This window comes from Sus scrofa, chromosome X, assembly GCF_000003025.6.
Source record: "Sus scrofa isolate TJ Tabasco breed Duroc chromosome X, Sscrofa11.1, whole genome shotgun sequence".
Lineage (NCBI taxonomy): Eukaryota > Metazoa > Chordata > Mammalia > Artiodactyla > Suidae > Sus > Sus scrofa.
This window is the reverse complement of record NC_010461.5, coordinates 33,154,262-33,175,714: the sequence shown is the minus strand read 5'-3', so window position 1 is coordinate 33,175,714 and position 21,453 is coordinate 33,154,262. Positions and strand designations below refer to the sequence as shown.

The window sequence follows — 21,453 nt, the reverse complement described above, 5'->3', positions numbered from 1 at the left end:
CAAAGTCCAACATCCATTCATGATCAAGACCCTCACTAAAGTGGGTATAGAGGGAACATTCCTGAATATAATCAAAGCCATTTATGATAAACCTGCAGCAAATATAATACTCAATGGGGAAAAGCTGAAAGCCTTCTCACTCAAATCTGGAACAAGACAGGGATGCCCACTCTCACCACTGCTCTTCAACATCGTTTTGGGAGTCTAGCCACAGCAATTAGACAAACAAAAGAAATAAGAGGCATCCATATAGGAAGAGAAGAGATAAAACTGTCACTGTATGCAGATGACATGATACTATACATAGAAAACCCTAAGGACTCAACCCCAAAACTCCTTGAACTGATTAATAAATTCAGCAAAGTAGCAGGATATAAGATTAACATTCAGAAGTCAGTCGCATTTCTGTATATACCAGCTATTAGAAAAGGAATACAAAAATACGATACCTTTTAAAATTGCACCACACAAAATCAAATACCTCGAATACACCTGACCAAAGAGGTAAAGGACCTATAGCCAAGAACTATAAAATTTAATCAAAGAATCAAGAAGATGTAAAAAATGGAAAGATATTCCATGTTCCTGGATTGGAAAATCAATTTGTAAAAATGGCCATACTACCCAGAGCAATCTACAGATTCAATGCAATCCCTATCAAATTACCCATGACATTTTTCACAGAACTAGAACAAACAATCCAAACATCTATATGGAACAACAAAAGACCCAGAATCGCCAAAGCAATCCTGAGAAAAAAAACCAAGCAGGAGGCATAACTCTCCCAACTTCAAGAAATACTACAAAGCCACAGTCATCAAAACAGTGTGGTACTGGTATCAAAACAGACAGACAGACCAATGGAACAGAATAGAGAACCCGAAATAAACCCGAACCTAGGTCAATTATCTTTGACAAGGGAGGCAAGAACAAAATGGGAAAAAGAAAGTCTATTCAGCAAGCATTGCTGGGAAACCTGGACAGCACATGCAAAGCAATGAAACTAGAACACACCCTCACACCATGCACAAAAATAAACTCAAAATGGCTGAAAGACTTAAATAACGACAGGACACCATCAAACTCCTAGAAGAAAACATAGGCAAAACACCTCTGACATCACCTCATGAATATTTTCTCAGGTCAGTCTCCCAAAGCAATAGAAACTAGAGCAAAAATAAACCCATGGGACCTCATCAAACTGAAAAGCTTTTGCACAGCAAAGGAAACCCAAAAGAAAACAAAAAGACAACTTACAGAAGGGGAGAAAATAGTTTCAAATGATGCAACCGACAAGGGCTTAATCTCTAGAATATATAAACAACTTATACAACCCAAAAGCAAAAAACCAATCAATCAATGGAAAAATGGGCAAAAGACCTGAATAGACATTTCTCCAAAGAAGATATACAGATGGCCAACAAACACATGAAAAAATGCTCAACATCCCTGATTATAAGAGAAATGCAAATCAAAACTGCCATGAGATACCACCTCACACCAGTGAGAATGGCCAACATTAATAAATCCACAAATAACAAGTGCTGGAGGGGCTGTGGAGAAAAGGGAACCCTCCTGCACTGTTGGTGGGAATGTCAACTGGTACAGCCACTATGGAAACAGTTTGGAGATACCTTAGAAATCTATACATAGAACTTCCATATGACCCACAATCCCACTCTTGGGCATCTATCCGGACAAAACTGTACTTAAAAGAGACACATGCACCCGCATGTTCATTGTAGCGCTATTCACAATAGCCAGGACATGGAAACAACCCAAACGTCCATCCACAGAGGATTGGATTCGGAAAAGGTGGTATATATACACAATGGAATACTACTCAGCCATAAAAAAGGATGACATAATGCCATTTGTAGCAACATGGATGGAACTAGAGAATCTCATACGGAGTGAAATGAGTCAGAAAGACAAAGACAAATACCATATGATATCACGTATAACTGGAATCTAATATCCAGCACAAATGAACATCTCCTCAGAAAAGAAAATCATGGACTTGGATAAAAGACTTGTGGCTGCCTGATGGGAGGGGGAGGGAGTGGGAGGGATCGGGAGCTTGGGGTTATCAGACACAACTTAGAATAGATTTACAAGGAGATCCTACTGAATAGCATTGAGAACTTTGTCTAGATACTCATGTTGCAACAGAACAAAGGGTGGGGAAAAAAATGTAATTGTAATGTATACATATGAGGATAACTTGATCCCCTTGCTGTACAGTGGGAAAATAAAAAAAAAATACATATATATTAAAAAAATTTGGATTCAATTAAATAGTTTTTAATTCATGGCTACAATGAAAGTGGAAAAAAGTTGCATGAGAAAAACCCAGAAGCAAAGTCAAAATATAAATGACAACTGCAAGCAAATATCTGAAATGTATCACCAATAAAAGCTAGTATCTCTAATATACTCTTTAAAATTTAGGAGGAAAAAAAACCATAAATCTGATAGAAAAATGGGCAAAAGACACAGACAATTCATAAGACATATATAAACACATGGTAAAATATGCAACTTCACTTCTAAGAGAAATGCAAATTGAAACACCACCAAGATATCATGTCACATCCAACAGAATGAAAAGAAATGTGAGAACTTTGAAAACACACTCTTTTGGTCAGACCGTGAGGAAACAAGCACTCTTACATATCTGGTGGGAGTGTAAAATAGTACAGCCCTTATGGAGGGTACTCTGGGAATATCAAATAAGAGTACATAGGCATCAACCCTTGAACAGCAATCCACTTCGAAGAATTGACCTTGAAGGTATACTTCGAATAATGCAAAACTACTACAGCATTATCTGTAATTGCTGAGGTATTGGAAATTACTTAGGGCCTAAATACAGTAGACTGGTTGAATAAACTGTGACACAACCTTACAAGGAAGTACGAGACAGCTTTTTAAAAATAGGACAACCTCTGTGAATACATAGAGTGTGACTTCTAGAATGGATGGATGGATGGATGAATATAAATTTTCCCCCTATCATGATATGAGTATTACAATTCCGAAACCATTGTATATGTGTTGTAGGACTGAGCAAATGAGTTAATACACTGATGTTATTGGATGTCAGGGTTCTCACTGTGGAAGAAAATCCACAAAGAACATCCGTATCTCATCTACAAATACAGAACAGGGAAAACAAAGAAGAACCCTGGGCGGTATTAGAATTGGGGAATCAGCAGGACCAATCTGCAAGTGCATGCACACAAACACCCACACTTATGCATAGTGTGGTGTGTGTGGTGTGTAATTTTTTTCCTAGCTCTGTCACTGGAAGGCCCAGAAGCAATGATACTCTGACAGCAATGAGAACACTCTAGATCCCAGATCTTGATTTCTAAATATTATTCCTAAGTAAATGTAACCAAGGCTCCTCAGGGAAACAGCCAATTCCTAGGCTGAGGCAGGCAAAGTACCAGATTATCCTGGAACAGCTTGCTGGGCCAAAAAGTAAAAAAAAAAAAAAAATGCTCAAAGAATGATAGGGACATGTCAAAGAGACAGAAAAGCTGGTTTGAAGAAACTTCCATTAGTCAAATTTGATCAAAACATTGACAGTAAGAGATTAATACTCACTGAATTAAGTGATCTATGAAAAATGGACAAAGGGGAGGTCCCTGCCCATAGTGGAATGCCAATTGACAAATGTACATAGAATGATGAAATAAGAACTTCCACTATCAGAAAAGGGAACCCTCCTGCACTGCTGGTGGGAATGTCAACTGGTACAGCCACTATGGAGAACACTTTGGAGATACCTTAGAAATCTATACATAGAACTTCCATATGACCCCACAATCCCACTCTTGGGCATCTATCCGGACAAAGCTCTACTTAAAAGAGACACTTGCACCCGCATGTTCATTGCAGCACTATTCACAATAGCCAGGACATGGAAACAACCCAAATGTCCATCCACAGAGGATTGGATTCGGAAGATGTGGTATATATACACAATGGAATACTACTCAGCCATAAAAAAGAATGACATAATGCCATTTGCAGCAACATGGATGGAACTAGAGAATCTCATACTGAGTGAAAAGAGCCAGAAAGACAAAGACAAATACCATATGACATCACTTATAACTGGAATCTAATATCCAGCACAAATGAACATCTCCTCAGAAAAGAAAATCATGGACTTGGAGAAGAGACTTGTGGCTGCCTGATGGGAGGGGGAGGGAGCGGGAGGGATCGGGAGCTTGGGCTTATCAGACACAACCTAGAATAGATTTACAAGGAGATCCCGCTGAATAGCATTGAGAACTATGTCTAGACACTCATGTTGCAACAGAAGAAAGGGTGGGGGAAAAACTGTAATTGCAATGTATACATGTAAGGATAACCTGACCCCCTTGCTGTACAGTGGGAAAATAAAAAAATTTAAAAAAAATTAAAAAAAAAAACTTCCACTATCTATTTAATTAGCATCATATTAAACTATAATGTAATTGATTCAGTGAAGGACTGTCAACAGCAGACGTTAAAACTAGTGGGTAGAAGTTTGGTGGAGAATAGAGAATTTACATACTTCCAGAGTATCTTCCCACTAAAGTTCTTACCTTTGCTTTAAAGGAGAATGATAAAGCAGAATGAGAAGTCATTAGCTTTATGAAAACCACAGTAGAATATCTAAAATACGTATTCTTTTGAAAAAATGCAATATCAAAACTAAAGTCTTAAGAGTATGAGCCAGTTCTTATTGAAAACTGAATGCTACGAAGCATTATTTATACTATAATCCTATGGTTCTTTTTAAAAATTACCTGTGTACTAAGCATAGGTCAGAAAAATAAATACCAAAATTATCAGATAGAGCTAAACATTCAAGTGATTTTAATCATTTTTTTTACTACATTTTCACAATTTTTCTACAATGAATATGTATTAATTTTGTAAGAAAAAACATGTAAGAAAAGAAAAAAACAAGGAATAGCAGATACATAACCAAAAAGCTGTTAAGAAGTTAAAAAAATGGAGTTCCTGTCATGGCTCAGCAGTTATTGGAAACCGACCAGTATCCATGAGGATGCAGGTTTGATCCCTGGCCTTGCTCAGTGGGTTAAGGATCCGTCATTGCCATGAGCTGTGATGTAGGTTGCAGATGTGGCTCGGATCCCATGTTGCTGTGGCATAGGCTGGTGGCCACAGCTCCAATTAGACCCCTAGTCTGAACCTCCATATGCCACAGGTACGGCCCTAAAAAGACAAAAAAAAAAAAAAAAAAAAAAAAGAAAGGAAAGGAAAAGAAAAAAAAAGATATTAAAAAGCTAACAGTACTTTTTGATAGCATGACGGAATCAGGATAATGTATTCTTTTCCTTGTTTTTAATTGTTTTTTTTTTTTTGAGAAAAAAGAATGAATATATGTATGTGTGACTGGGTCACCTTGCTATACAGTAGAAAATTGACAACACACTGTGAACCAGCTATAATGGAAAAAAATAAAAATCATTTTTAAAAAAGGGGAAAAAAACATGATGCTCATAGTTCATCACTTTATAAACTGATTTGGCCTTTGCTGCGCACACTGGAATCTAGTAACGTTGCCTCTCCAATCATCACTCCTCGAACTCCTTCCTTGTGCCTCCTGGATCCTTCTACACCTAACAAGAGAACAAGTCCCCTTTCTTAAAACTTCTGCACCCGCTGCTGCTGAGATGATGTGATGTCCCTTTGTCAGCACATCTGACATCACTGTTTCGCATGTTGTGTTATTTTCATGACTGGTGCACAGGAACGGACCTTTCTAAATGGCCACCTCTCATCATTTGCAAGGGTGGACCAGTTCCATAGACTCTGCACCACCGCCCTGTGCTTTCCCATCTCAGTTCACCTTGGACGGCACGCGGTCCAGAGTCAAGAGAGGTGAGGAGGCATCTTCTCCGAGCAGAGGGGAGTTCTGATAGATCTTTTCTGTCGTAGAGGTGAAAGGTTTTAGAACAGTGTCACTCTCTATTAGCCTCCTCTGCCTTTGCTCCCTGATCAAGCAGGGTCAGGGGATGGCAGGATCTAAAACGTTCCCGAACAAGGTCTCGGGCGAAACGAATGCCTCCCCCTTGCTCAGAAGCTCCATCTCAGCTCGGCAGGGTCCTGTGGAAACGTGCCCTCAAAGACAGACCAGCCCCCAGAGAAGCCAACCAAGCTCTCGCACGGTATTTTCAGTTAGAGGCCGTGTTCAGAAACCCACCAGGGAGACGTTTTTGACCGACAGCAAAGCACACCATTTGAGAACGCGGGCCTCAATTACGTTTAACAAAGGGGGCGAATCCGAACCTTTTAAAAAGATGGCCAGCATACTTACAGTTTTTTCATCATTTTCAAAAGCTTCTCTCGCTTCTTCAAACGTGCAGACTTCTTCTTTGCATTCACGCTCAATGTTGCCCTGTCTTATTTCCTCAAAAAATCCATTAGCTCTTGGGTAGCGTTTTAATACTGAATTGGCTTTTTCTCCTGTGAGGAAAACTAAAAAGAGATACAATAATAAGCACAACATTGTAATCTTAGAAACATGTGGAAAGTCGAGACACAGGGTGAAATCGGCTACCTGCTCTTTGGAAGCACAGCCAACACCCTCCCTACACCTCTTTCTGCGGGTCAGCAAGGAGGTAACATCAGCTCTGAACCAGCCAGTCTGCTGTCTTCCTCCTCCTGTGGGTATGTCCTTTCAGTGGCAGCTGCCCTGGGCAGGGACAGGGACCTGATCCACTAGGCTGCGTCCAGACTTTAGCACCTTCCTGCCAACCATGGGTGTTTACATATAGTCATAATAATACCACTGCTTAGCCTCAGGACGGTAAGAGGAGGCCCTCGGGCTTCTGTTCCTGAACAGCGGTAGCCGATCAAAATCCAGTCTCGGGACTCTTCGTCTTTGTCCCCCTAACGAAAAATAAATGAAACTCCAAGTGACCTAAGATAACCCAGATAAACCCAGAGACCCCTAGTTGCAGGCAAAGGCGATGCTGTGTAGTTACACTGTTGGCCACAGGGGAAGTCTGAGTGACAAAACCGTTTTGATAGGCTAAGATAAATGGGGCCATATCCATATCAAGGAAGAACTAACAGTTTTGTTCCTAAAAGTGCTTAAGTAATATATAGTGTGATGCTTTAACGTACCGAACCCCATTTGATTCTCTTTCAGAAAAAGTTCTTCTGCCTGACCTCTAGTGATACTGCACACAACAGATATGTCAATAAAGTCTAAGACATCCTTGGCTTTTGCAACAGTTTTGGTGAAAATACACCAAATAATCAATAATAATATTTTAAGCTTTTAAGAGGGAAAAAAAATATAAATTCTTCTAAGAGAAAATCGTATAGGCTATCTCCATGGAAAAAGAGGTCAAGGAAAGCAGTTAACTCTTGAAACCAGAAAGCAGGCTAATTCAGAACATTAATTTTCAGAAGGACACAGCTCTTTAAACCCAGCTTAATCAAATTACCAAGAGCATTTCACACACACCTTCTGTGTATTTCTTATACTGGGAGGCAACATGATACAATACTGAGAACTCGAGATGCAATAAATAGGCAAGTAGATTTTTATCTCACTTGCCAAGTGTGGTCAATTAGAAGATACCACCCGGAGAAAGAATCCGATGAGGAGGAAAGATACTGTTACAGAGTAGTTATGTCTGCCGTATATGAGGGAACACGAACTTGTGGCAGAGTATTTGTCAGGTCTCATCAAAGTCGTTAGGAAATCTAATGGGTGCTATCAGAATGAGTATTTTTTTTTTCCCAGTGTAGAAACAAAATAAAGGGGAAGGTAGTAGCTTGGACCTACAGAACAAAATTTGACTATTTCTTCCTAAAACACTGGGCAATTTCTGTGATGTAGGGGCTGTGGTGTTTGGACTTCTAAAAAACTAAAGCAGTGAGTTTGAAATGAAAGTTTTTTACTTCCCTCTACCTCTTTCCCATCAAAACATGCGAGCTACTCCACAGTTGTCCAGAATCATGTGTATGCCCTCAACAGAGATTACACAATGTGACAAGTAATACAGAATGTAAATTTACTCTGAGAACACAACACTGAGGTGTTATTCAAACAAACTCTTTTCTCATTCAAGAAAAAGCTAAACTGTTTTCTTTAGATTCAGTTAGGAAATACTCTTACTAAAGAAAATATTTAAACTCTAAGGCTGGTGAACTCACAGACAAGCACAAAATAAGTAATTAATTCAAAACTATAATTACTTTTTCATTTACCCATGTCTTCTCTTCAAAAGAATAAAAATAAATGAAATAATACGGCATCTCAAGTAACTCTTTAAATTACTGCCTTAAACCAAAATGTGTAATCATGTAATATATTTTTTAATGTGTTGCAAGATATTGAAACCGATATTTTAATGGGAAAATTTTTTTATCCAGGAGAAATCATGTGCATCATACATTTGCTGAAAAACAGCAGATGATAAGGCCTGAAAATTACCAGTTCACATGAAAAATCTGTACTCCAATGATCTAATCAGTTTTCTCAACCTGGGTGTGAATTCATTGAAAGAGCCATTATTTAAAGATGCAGATGTTTACATTTTTCTTTTCAGTGAGCAACATTCTTTCTTTGGGACAGATTTGCTGAAGACAGACTACCTACAGTGAGATCATGACAAATCACAAGGATGAGGCGGAGACAGCCTTTGCCCTCAAGAGAGAATGAAGATAAAAGAGAGACACAAACAGTTCTGACATGAGACAAAACAAGGTAGATACCCTTGGAGGTCAGAAGGCAGGCATATTTCTACTGGTTAGGTGTGTTTGGATGGGATGGGGACCTGGAAAAGGGCTTGTGAAAAGTGTATTTGGGCTGGCTTTTTAAAAACTGACAGGAGAAAGGGAAAAAAAAAAAAAAAAGGAGTTGTTGTGGTGCAGCAGAAACAAATCCAACTAGGAACCATGAGGTTGCGGGTTCATCCCTGGCCTTGCTCAGTGGGTTAAGGATCTGGCATTGCTGTGAGCTGTGGTGTAGGTTGCAGATTCCGCGTTGCTGTGGCACAGGTGTAGCTCTGATTCGACCCCTAGCCTGGGAATGTCCATGTGCCACGGGCATGGCCCTAAAAATAAAAAATAAATACATAAAAACTGACAGGATTGGGATATGCAAAGATGGTGAGGAAAGACATCCTAGGAAAACAAAACAGTGAGTGAGAGCCTAGAATTGAATAAACCAAGGTCCATAAAAGAGGAATAATAAGCTGGTCAGTAGGGCAAGCCAACAAGTATCTGGCTATGCCCTACTCCCAGAACTGTAGGTGTCTAGCTACTCTACCTATACGTAACTATTAGAGGAAATCAATGGACAAAAAAAAAAAAAAAAAGGACTTTACAAATTTCAAAAGATAGTTTCTCTTGTGGAAAGTATTCAAGTACCATCTCAATTAGACGCATGGTTCATGACTTGCAAGCTTGTAGTCATTCCGATTTCAAGTTCCTCTATTCTGCCTTACCCTTTATTCCACAATTACTAAAACCTGTCCTATACCAAGTTCTTTACTAGCTATCATGAAAGACAGAGGTTGGATCAAAATATTAGTAGTACATGGGCTCTTCCTCAAGAAGCTCATAGTCTTAAGGGGGAACGAGATAGGCATACCAAAAATTATAAAATAGTTAATTGCTATAATTGAAATATACATTGGAGTTCCCATTGCGCTCAGCAGTATCCATGAAAATGCAGGTTCAATCCCTGACCTGGCTCAGTAGGTTAAGGATCCAGCGTTGCCATGAGCTGTGGTGTAGGTCACAGATGTGGCTTAGATCTGGCGCGGCTGTGGTGTAGGCCAGAAACTGCAGCTCCAATGCAGCCCCTAGCCTGGAAACTTCCATATGCCACACATGCAATAGCGTTATGTCTTAAAAACCAATGTACATATCTTAATTAAAAATACTTTATTGCTAACTATCACCCAACAAAACAGGGTTTTTATAAACCTTCAATTTGTAAAAACCACAATATTTGCAAAGTGCAGTAAAAGGAAGTAGCTTGTACTATCTTTTCCAATGGCGAACAAGCTGTCATAATATAAATACCTATGATGCTGTTTGGACCTAATTACTTAATAAATGGAACTACTAGGCATTTCTTTTGGCTCAGGGTTGCTGTGAAAAAAAAAATCACTGCAACAACTAAGGGGACCTTAAACTCAGAAAGTTTGGGAACCTGTGACCTAGGGAGTTTGGGATTGGCATACGCACACTACTGGATATGGAATGGATGGCTGAGGGGACCTGCTGTATAGCCAGGGAACTCTACTCGGTATCCTGTGATAACCTATGCAGGAAAAGAATCTGAAAAAAACACATAGAATGTGTCTCTATGTATAACTGAGTCCCCGTGTTGTACAGTGAAAGTTATCGCAACATTGTGAATTAACTATACTTCCACGAAATTTAAAAAAGTAAAAAAAAAAAAACCAAAAACCAAAACAACTAAGGGCACCTTAAACTCAGAAAGTTTGGGAGCCTCTGATCTAGAGGTTCTAGAAACTGACGGAGTCCTGCCATTGCTCTCCCTAGTCCATCTGGCATGCCAAGCTTTAATAGGCTGGGAAGTGCCTTCTCTGAGGAAGAAAACTGAGATCCCTTTTGAACGTTGAAGGTTAGTGAAACCTGTTAAATGGATTATTGCGACCTGCTAAGAGCTGGCAGGTAAAGAACACAGCGTAGTTCCCTATCCCATCCCGTCACAGCGCTCGGCTGGAGGTTACCCGAAGGTCTTCCTCGATTCACCACTCCGGTTCTGTGAGCTTGCCTGAGGAAGAGGACAGGGAGAGGCAAACTGAAGCAACAGCGTCACTAGACAGCCGAAACACTGCATTATGCAGCGAGCGCAGGTGAGTGAAAGGCTGGGTAGAAAAGTGCCCTCCTTGGAGTCCCACTGCAGCACAGTGGGTTAAGAACTCAACTGCAGCGGATCGGGTGGTTGCAGAGATGCAGGTTTGATCCCCGGCCCAGGAACTTCCTATGCCACAGGTGTCTCCACTCAAAAAAAAAAAAAAAAAATGTCCTTTTCTTTTCCCAGTGTTTCTGATAATTACTACCAGTCCAGCTACAGCAACCTATGCCTCTGTTACCGAAATGACTCCTCTACTGTCCTTGGAACTGTTCTGGGTACTGGAAAGCCCAGTTTGGGTGCCATGGTTCTGATGCAAGACTGTATGCCAGCAACAGGAGCCAGAACATCAAAAGCAAGAGAGAACAGGGACTTTCTACAAATGCACTTACGCATTCCATTATCTTCCTTCGGTGCAGGAGTCCGGGCGTACTCCTCTAGACCTAAGGTGCAAGGCTAGGGTTCTTGAATTTCCTGTGGGAACTGGGATGGTCAGAGAAGAAAGACATTTTTTTTTTTTTTTGTCTTTTTAGGGCTACACCCTCGGCATATGGAAGTTCCCAGGCTAGGGGTCCAATCGGAGCTGTAGTCACTGGCCAACACCACAGCAACAGCAACGCCAGATCTGAGCCACGTCTGCAACCTAAACCACAGCTTAGGGCAATGCCAGATCCTTAACGCACTGAGCGAAGCCAGGGATCGAGCTTGCATCTTCATAAATGCTATTCAGATTCGTTTCCGCTGAGTCACAACAGAAACTCCATGAAAGACATTCTTATATCTGGAGGGGCTGTGGTTGTTTGAGTAATAAATGTGATCTCCTTGGTATCCTAAGCTTGTTAAGTAGTACCCATCAGTTACACATTTAGAAAGTAAGAAAAAAAGTTGTTAAAGCAAACAGCTACATAAAGAAAGCAAAACCCCTAAGCTTCCCTTCCTCATCTATAAAACTGGAATAACAGCACCAACCTCAGAGTCATAAATGAGGTAATGGACATAAAGTGCTTTGCTCAGAGCCTGGCAAAGAATGGAGCTCAATAAACAATAGTATGACTTATTGTCACTGTGATGGTGGCAGCTATTCCATGAAAGGAAAAACAAGAGATTTACAAGATGATAAAAATTACACTTAGAAAATAAATAATAAATGTTCAATGAGAGCATTAACTTGCAGTGAGAATGTATGTTTAACTCGAAGGATGCCTGGAACTTTGGTCTCCTTGGTCAAGTTTGGGTTGAAATGTACTAGCTTTATAAAGTGTTGGTTAAAGTCTGAAACGTCCGTGGAGGCACTATAAACCAGCTTATCTACACTGTTTATTAAACATGTATAGACCGATGATGTGCATTGATGGTATGTAGCCTACTTGCAGCTACTTGACCACTAGGTATCAAAGATTCTTAGTAAACTTGTACCTTGGCTCCCCCTGAGACCTATCTTGATGGGGCACAATTAGAAGACAAAAAGCCTGTCCTATGTGACTAAAAATGGCCTTAGCAGCCATCTTTCTCCTGCTGCACCATACCTGTAGCCATTATTAAAGGCTTATGAGAGTCTCATGGGTCCTTTCAATTACCTAATATCGAGTAGTGGTACAATATACTTTGAAGATTCATAAATCTCTTGAGGCTATCATGAAATTTAAAATTTTCAGAGATTCTTCAGAATGTAAATTAAGGACTATTTCTGGTACTTATTTAGAAGGACTGATTTTCTAAGAAACTTGTAAGGAAGCATACTTTACCATATGCTTATTTTTATTAACTCCAATTTTGGTCAAATGTATGTATGCTGACAGCCTATCGTCATTAGAATTTTAACAATGGATCACAAAGAAGCTTTTAAGAAGAACAGATTAAGAAATGAAAATTATATACATGATCTATATGGTTAGAGAATCATGAATGAGTAGCTGTAACAAAATACACTAAATTATTTTCTATTGATATTTGAGTTATTTGATAGTTCAGGTGGCTATACAATATTTTACATAATCATTATGGATATTAAGGGCAGTAAGGCATTATTTATGTGTAAGTCACTCCAATAAATCAATTCTCATAAAGTTAGAAACAAAAGATGACCAAGGTCATGCATTAGAACTTATGTTTTACCTACAGGGGAGTCCCAGCTCCCTTAGACTAATCAAGGATCGATTTATTCAACCCTCATCCAGGAGCCTGGCTATAAGACCTGAAAGCCTCACTGTGCATTAAAGCTGAGAAGGAGAAGGGACTAGGGGTGGGCTGAACTAGATCAACACACTCACAGCAACAAGAAGTGAAAGCTGATGAGTCTGAAGACAAGGGAAAAGAAAGACAGCAGGCCCTGTGAGGTTATTTAGAGTAGGTTCTAACCCCACTCATACTAACAGCTTCCAAAGCTATAGACGTCAATGATTACGTTTACAATGGTGAACCTAAGTCACCAAGAAAGGACCATATGATATTCAGGATATTGTTTAGGAAGGCGGTAGTTATACGACCTATGCTAGAACCATTTCCATAAAAATAGGTTAAGTTTTTTAAGCAAATTTTAAAGGTGGGCATCAACCATCTGCAAATTGTATTTATTCACATGGAAAGTTAGTTCCCAGACAGTCTTGTATAAATGGTGGTGTGCCACAGACTGAAACTATGAGTCCATATGCTAACCAGGAAGATGGTTTTCTTTTGTGAATAAATCTGATACCTTGTTTAGTTGTAAATTTCTCATAAAAGACTATAGAAGATGCTAAGCTGTCCACTTATTTGAGCCTTCTGTTTGCCATATGAAAACTGCCTTCTGAGACTTTCTTGATGAAGTCTAAGAAAGCCAATATCCATTCCCCACTTTCACCAACTGCAGGCAAAGAGGGAAGTATGGGATGGTGAAAAGGCCATGAATTTGTAGTCAGGTATAAGCATTCCTGCCCAGCTCTGGCACTAAACTGGCTGCATGCTTCTGCATTTGTTGCTTGACTTCTCTGGGCTCCTCTCCTAATTCTTGAACCTAAGGTGACATATGTACATGATTTCTTAGGTCCTTTCTGTTATAACTGTGAAATTATGTGTTTATAATTGGAAAGATTTTTGTTAAGTGGGAGTAGTCTATCATGTCCAAATTCTTGGGGGATACGAACACACTATTTTTCAGCCAAGTGACCACGATCTCCCAAACCAACAATAAAAACAAATGAGAAGAAAAATCAATAAGATACCCTCCCCACCCAATCCTGTGCTCAGATTTATATACTATAAAAGAAAATCTTATGAAGAGTCACCCTCTTAATTCCGTGTTTTCTTGCTTGTAAGCTATTTTGATACTATCATTTACGCAGTTGTGTGTGCATATAATGCCTTCAAGGTTATCTTCTGCTAAAAATAGGTAATAGGCATTTCTTATTACAGGCTGATGGACATAACTTTCCCTAGAAAAACAAGGTCTCACTAGAATTCTAAAGTGAGCTTTCACTTTCTAAAAAACCAAAATTATGCAAAATAAAACGATGCTCTTTGAATCATCTTCCTATTACTCAGGGAGGTGGAAAAAAACAAACGATTTCTCAGAGTTCCCACTGTGGCTCAACAGTAATGAACCCAACTAGTATCCATGATGACACGGGTTTGATCCCTGGCCTTGCTCAGTGGGTTAAGGACACAGCGTTGCCGTGAGCTGTGGTGTAGGTCAGCAGCTACAACTCTGATTCGACCCCTAGCCTGGGACTTCCATAGGCTGTGGGTGCAGCCCTAAAGACAAAAAAAAAAAAAAAAAAAAAGATTATTTCCCAATTTATTTCACCACTGTAACCTATTTATGAAAACGAAAGGCTAATTTTTTCATAGCAGGTAGGTTTATAATTCCCAATGTGTTGCACAGTGGTGCTCATGTGCCCAAGCAGCTTGTCACAAAGTTGGAGCATAGTTAGAATGGCACATAATATATATTCTCACAGGAAGTAGGAAAGTGAAACCTATTTAAGGACTGAGATATTTAAAAAATAATTTGAAGTTAAAGGATTGAGCTAGTGAGTGTGGAGAGTCTGGGTTGAGAGAAGAAACAACGGTTATTAATATCTTTAATATCCTGAACCTGCTTCTTTAGGACAATGTAGTGGTTATCATCACTGTTCCGAGACGTTAAGCAAAAGCTATCTTTGTGCTGCCAGAGGTATGCAATGAAATGTCAGATGCTAACAGGCAGGTTTCAGGGAATAAGCATGGAGAAAAAGCCAGAAATGGATTTCTGTAAGAGAGAAGACCAAAGAGGTAATGTATGCCTATAAAGTCAGTATTCTTTAAAAACAAAACTGTGCCCCCCCCCAGAGTGCATCTTACTAACTCTACATGGTTTTTGAAAAGCCAAATTTTACATCATATATTCAGATGTCTCTTGGCCAACGAGTTTATGCTTTGTAAGGAATAATGAGATACAGAGACATGCCCTAATAGATTCTCCACAATGGAAGGTACAAGGCCAAATTTTCCTTGAAGGAGTCGTATAATGTATAACTCCTTATCAAAAGGACTTCTTCATGAAATGGTAGATGACAGCACTCAAGTTACTAGCAATTACAAGAATTGATTGATTGGTTTTGAAATGATTTTTATGTTTTCCATTATAGTTGGTTTACAGTGTCCTGTCGATTTCTACCGCACAGCAAAGTGACCCAGTCATACATATATATATATTTATATATACATTCTTTTTCTCACATTATCCTCCATCATGGTCCATCATAAATGACTAGATATAGTTCCCTGTGCTCGACAGCAGGATCTCATTGCTTCTCCACTCCAAATGCATTAGTTTGCATCTATCAACACAAGAATTGATTTAAATGCACGGTACTTTAACATACGGTATTTATGAACTAGGGCTGTGCCTTACCCACAGAATATGGAATTAGAAAGTGGTCTAATTGGCACAAAATTAAGCACATAATCAGGTAGAATCACCAATACAAGGGAATTCCAAAGATGGGTATTTCTCCTGTCACTAGTGCCTCAACTATTATCAACGAGAATATTATTAATTTTAGAGTTTATAGCTATTACAACCATAAAGCTTTGCTTTTAATTTATGGATCTTATTCATGCTAAACATTGCTCTGTCTCATGTGGAAGAACATGGCAACAACTATAACTAATAATCACCACTTAATGGGGGAAAAGGCATGCATCAGAGAGACTCAGCAAATATGAACTATAGTTTTTTTTTTTTTTTTTTTTTGTGCCGCACCTGTGGCATATGGAAGTTTCCAGGCTAGGGTTCGAATCAGAACTGCAGCTGCCAGGCTATGCCACAGCCACAGCAACACCAGATCCAAGCCGTATCTGCGACCTAAGCCACAGCTTAGGCCAGCGCCAGATCCTTAACCCACTGAGTGAGGCCAGGGATCGAACCCGCAACCTCATGGATACTAGTCGGGTTCTTAACCCACTGAGCCACAATGGGAACTCCTGAACTATAATTTTAAATACATAACTCTATGTTATAGTGAATGGTTTACAACCTGTCAACATATACAGGATGGTATTATCTGTGTGATAGTCAACTCTAATCTAGATGCTAGGAGTGGATACTTGTACTAATAGAACACATACGACATTTAATCAAAAAGCCACATTGCAGGGGTGGTTGCTCACCTAGCATTCAAAGATAGTATTCAGCTATCTTTCTCTCCTGTCTCCTGTGCACAACGGCAGAGCATGATGGATTTCAGAAATGGAGTCTCACTGACAAACGAATGCCTTTGTTACACACACACTACACATGGATTTCAGAAATGACTTCTCGCTGGTGAAATCAATGTTGTTATAAGGGAATTTCCTGTAGAAATGATAGCAGAACTCAAACTTTTGCTTGCTCTGTCTGAAGGGAGTTACTACATACCAGCAGGACTTCGCTTCCCTTCCTTTCTCTCATATCAGCTTCTCAGGGACCCTTTTAGAAAACCTGGGGCTTCACTGAGCACACCAGAAACCACTGATCCATCTCAACCCCTTCATTTTACTGACAAGAAAACTGAAATCCAGAATCATCCAAGGACGCAGCTACTTCATTACAGGACCAGGACTGCGCCTTGGTTTCTAGAACCATAATGGAAGAAATTTTCACGTACTGAGGTATGGCAAAGTCGCCCTGGCTTATACATGATTCAACTTGAGTTTTATGGTAACTAAAACAGCCTGTTTGTGGCCTATCAAACATATACTGTACATCTGCTTTAATCCTTCAAGAAAAAGGTGCACTGGCCAGAAAGAATGTCTGTGCTGAAAATAAAGATTAAATTCCTCCCCTCCTGGGTCACCAATGCTGGTACTCCCTTTCTGATAAGACTCCCTCCCCAGGCACCGAGGCCATACCGACTCCATGTGTCCATGCTGATTTGTTTCTGTGGCAGTTGTTGGGAAACCTTGAAGGAATGGATCCCTGACTTCCTTGATCTTCGTTCTGACAAGATATAAAACTGTGCTGCAAACCAGGCTTCTTCAGAATAGTTCCTCAGAGTTAACTGAGACGCTGTCTCCTGGGTTACACTCCTTAGTTTGGCTCAAATAAAACTCCTTTCTATTCCTATCATAGACTAGTTTATGGGTGATTTCTACTGACAGCCATATGCATTTGTCCCTCGGTAGCCATGGCTGATTCATTCCAGGACCCCCTATGGACACCAAATTCCACAGATGCTCGAATCCCTTAAGGGAAATAGTGTTGTATGTGCATATAATCTATGCACAGCCTCCCATATATTATAAATCATCTCCACATTACTTATAATACCTAATAACAATGTAATACCACAGAAACGGTTGTAAACCGTATTGTAAATGCTAGGTAAATATGTGCTAGCAGGCAGAAAATTCAAGTTTCTCTTTTGTGAACTTTCTGGCGTTTTTGCTTTTTTCCCATGTTTTTGATCCACAGTTGGCTGAATGCATGAAGGTGGAACCCGTGAATAACCGTAGATACAGAAGGTGGACTTTAATGCTCTCCTTTAGACTCCAATTATTTCTATGAAAAACATCCTAATGGTAATTACATCTTATCTCTAAAGATGTCCTTTTCTTTATTCTTAATCAGTGGTTTTCAACTGAAGGCTATTTTGCACCCCAGGGAGCTTTCGGCAGTGTCTGGACACAGTTTTGGTTGTGACAACTTGGAGGGGTAGGTGCTCCTGGTGTCTAGGAGGGAGAGGCCAAAGATGCTGCTAGACATCTTACAATAATGCACAGACAGCCCCCCAGCAACACAGACTTATCTGGCCCCAAATGTCAATAGTCACTGCTACATACATGCCCCCAAAGAACTGTGAATAGATACCTCAAGGTTCACAGCAGCACTAGGTTACAACAGCCAAAGAGGAGAAACAACCCAAATGTCCATTAACTGATGAATGGATGATCAACATGTACCATACGCATACACAGAGCTATAAAAAAGGAATAAGCTACAAGTATGACATGAATACACCTAAAAAACATTACGCTAAGTGAAAAAAAGCCTGACACTAAAGGGACTAAAAGAAAATATATTTCATTATTCCATTTATATCAACTATCCAGCATCGGTAAATCCATAGAGAGAGAAATGAGATCACAGATTTACAGGGTCTGGCGAGATGGAAAAATAGAGAATGACTGCTTACAGTCTCCCTTGGAGGTGATGAAAATGTTTTGTCACTAGACAGTTGCGCAACATTGTGAATGTACGAAATGCCACTGAACTGTACACTTTGAGATGGTCAATTCCATGTTATGTGAGTTGTTTCGCCTATGTTATGTATTTTGCTTCAAATTAAAAAAAAATGTCAATAGTGCTAAGGTTAAGAAACCATTCCAAACTTACGTATCGACGTCATGTTCTTCTTGAATAGGAGAGGATTGAATCAAAGACAAAAAGGATCAAGTACTATAATGAGTTTTTAAAAAAGAAAGTGGCCTGACCCTTAGTTAGCTCCTTTTTTTTTTTTTCCTGAAGGGAAAGGCTTGCCAGGAAAAAATAATGGCTGTTGTCAGCCCCAAGCAGATACGTTTTACTGTTATAAAATTATGAAGATAGACAAGGTTTTCCAATAAATTGGTGACATCATCTAAACTGCAGAGGCATGAACATGCTCCCGTAACAGAGAGACTCTCAAACTTAATACAGGCCAGAAAATAAAATAATTGTCTTTGAACGTGTGCCTTCACTTGAACTACAAACCAGGGAGCTGTCAAATAAAATCAGGCACTACATTATCAGATAGTCACTTTATAAGGTTTGTCAGTTTGCACACTCGCTCCCTGTTTCAAAATATGAACCTATACCTCAAAATTAAAGTTTAGGATTTGCCTCGGCTGGGCAGTGAATCAAAGAGCTTAGGAATTTACTGTGGTATCTATAAATCATCTTTCCTTCCATTACGCCTTGTTAAGTAGAGGGGACATATTTGGGTTCTTTGAACTAAAGGAACCAAGCACATCCAGGGACCCAAAGGAATGATGCTGCTACGTTTTCATGATAATAAAAAGACTAACTGGTAGACTGTCATTGTTTCTCTAAAGCACGACAATATGGTCATGTATACTAGGACATCAAGGGCATGTTACCATTAAGTATGGAAAATGAAGAAGGCAACTGACTTTTCAGAGGAAGAACTTATAGACCTGGGATTTCCTTCCAGGCTAGGTAAAAGTTATTTCCAAAGACTAAATACTGAAAGAGGAGAAACAGGAAAAATGCTAAGGTATCTTTAGATTTTTATTATAATTATTTTCCACACATAAGACCTGCTATCATTCAGCTATTGCAGATACTGTCTTCTAGACAAGGCAAAATTAATCTGTTTAAAGATTTATGGCTAAATATTAGTCCTATTTTGTAAAAGAGAAGTAGGAACACCCTGTTGTTTGCTATTGAGAAAACATAATGGATTTCTTCCAGAAGTTTTGTTTTAAGGTGCAATTAGCTATCAATAGCTGCGTATTAGACTAATAAATACCATAAATTGCTATTACAGCACTTAAAACATGCAGTAAGAGAAGTGTGCTCTGACGTAGAAAAAAATCAGATGGAAAATAGGTACAATTAAAAAATCAAATTCTACTCAAACACTGTAACCAAAAAAAAAAAAAAAAACCCAAAACAAAACACCTTCAAATTTTTTAGCAAGAAAACTTCCAAGAAACTGTTTTGTAGAATACTGAGACTTTGTCATTATTGTGAATATACCAGTTATGGGAGGCGGGATGAAAAGGTAGAATAAAATTTTAATTTCCATCTGAAAATTACAGATAAATACTCCCTAGTATTACGTACGTAAGATTTGGTGAGCCTATATATACACATTTGTAAAATCCTCACATTCTCTTCTTTGTGAAAAATGTTAATTCTCTGCTAATATCTTATACATAATATTATTTATACAAGCTGTTCTTTTTTTTTTTTTTTGTTAACACCTTCTCCCCTTGTCTCATACTTTTCTGGTGTTCCCCACTGTATTATATTCTTTGTTTTAACAAAAACCACAAAGACAGAAACCCATCGATCAGGAAGGGTGATTTTCACTGCAGAAGTTTTGGTGCCTCCCCTTGTGGGTTGTGTACAGCAAGCTTCTGAGCTGAATTATCTGGTTATCTAGCTTGATGAGTGCCCATCAGTGCTGCTGCCTTTGAATTACCGCAGCCATGGACCACCACTGCTCAGAGGGCTTTGACATCTGAGGCACTCCACTAGCAGAGAAACCTGTGTTTCAGCTGTCACCATACATGGTCATGAACACTGAGCCATCTCTCTTTGCCTATCTGCCCACTCCCCCAGGCTGTGAGAAATATGTGAATATCACGGTAGTTCTTAGAAAATATCTTCTCCCATACCTTTCACAGCATCAGACAGCTCCTAAGGTTTTAATCAACCTTATATACTACTGATGACTAAGGTACTGAGAATTCAATTTATTGGAAGAAAATTAAAACTGGATATGACATAAGGAGATCCAGGTTTGCCTTCTGACTCTTCATTTATAAACTGTGGACCCTGGATAAGATTTTGTCTTATGACCCTCAGTTTTATAAAACATAAAGTGAAACTAATAATCCCTATTTATGTCGTAGGGTTCTCTTATAGCTAAAATAAGATAATGAAAGAGAAATACCTCTGAGTTATGAAATGCTCTACACTTGTTAATATCAAAGTAATTATATATTCTTAAGAGTCTTAAATACAAAGCCACAGCTCAGAACTCACATATAGTCAATGGCCTAATGAGAAATTAAATACCCAAGTCTGTTCTTATTCCCTGTACCATTTTTAAGACTTCATGAAATTTTTTTATGCCAAATAAACAAAAGACGGATGCCTCTACACATATTTATAAATAATTTATTCATCTAATATCAAGAATCCTGAAAGGACTTCACCTTCATTTAATTTTTTACCCATACTGTATTGTTTCCCAGCTGTGTTCTTTGTTTTCACGCCTCCTTAATTAATGAGGCTAGTGCCATGTCTTCATGGTATTTTCCTCTGCTGTCCCTTTGTATAACACATTTGAGCTATGTTTGTGAGAGCCTTTGCCAAATCCATTAAGAACTTCATTGTACACTGCCAGAAA

At 39.1% G+C, this 21,453-nt stretch overlaps 1 protein-coding gene across 3 annotated transcripts in view; it reads right to left on the bottom strand.

The window, feature by feature from the left end:
* The window catches only part of PRRG1 (proline rich and Gla domain 1), a 168,058-nt gene that overhangs the window by 56,842 nt on the left and 89,763 nt on the right, over positions 1-21,453 (bottom strand). For all 3 annotated transcript variants that reach the window (XM_021079580.1, XM_003360253.4, XM_021079579.1), the window contains exon 3: positions 6,344-6,504. In XM_021079580.1, coding sequence (XP_020935239.1) covers positions 6,344-6,504 — 161 coding nt within the window. The remainder of the gene's footprint in view (positions 1-6,343; positions 6,505-21,453) is intronic.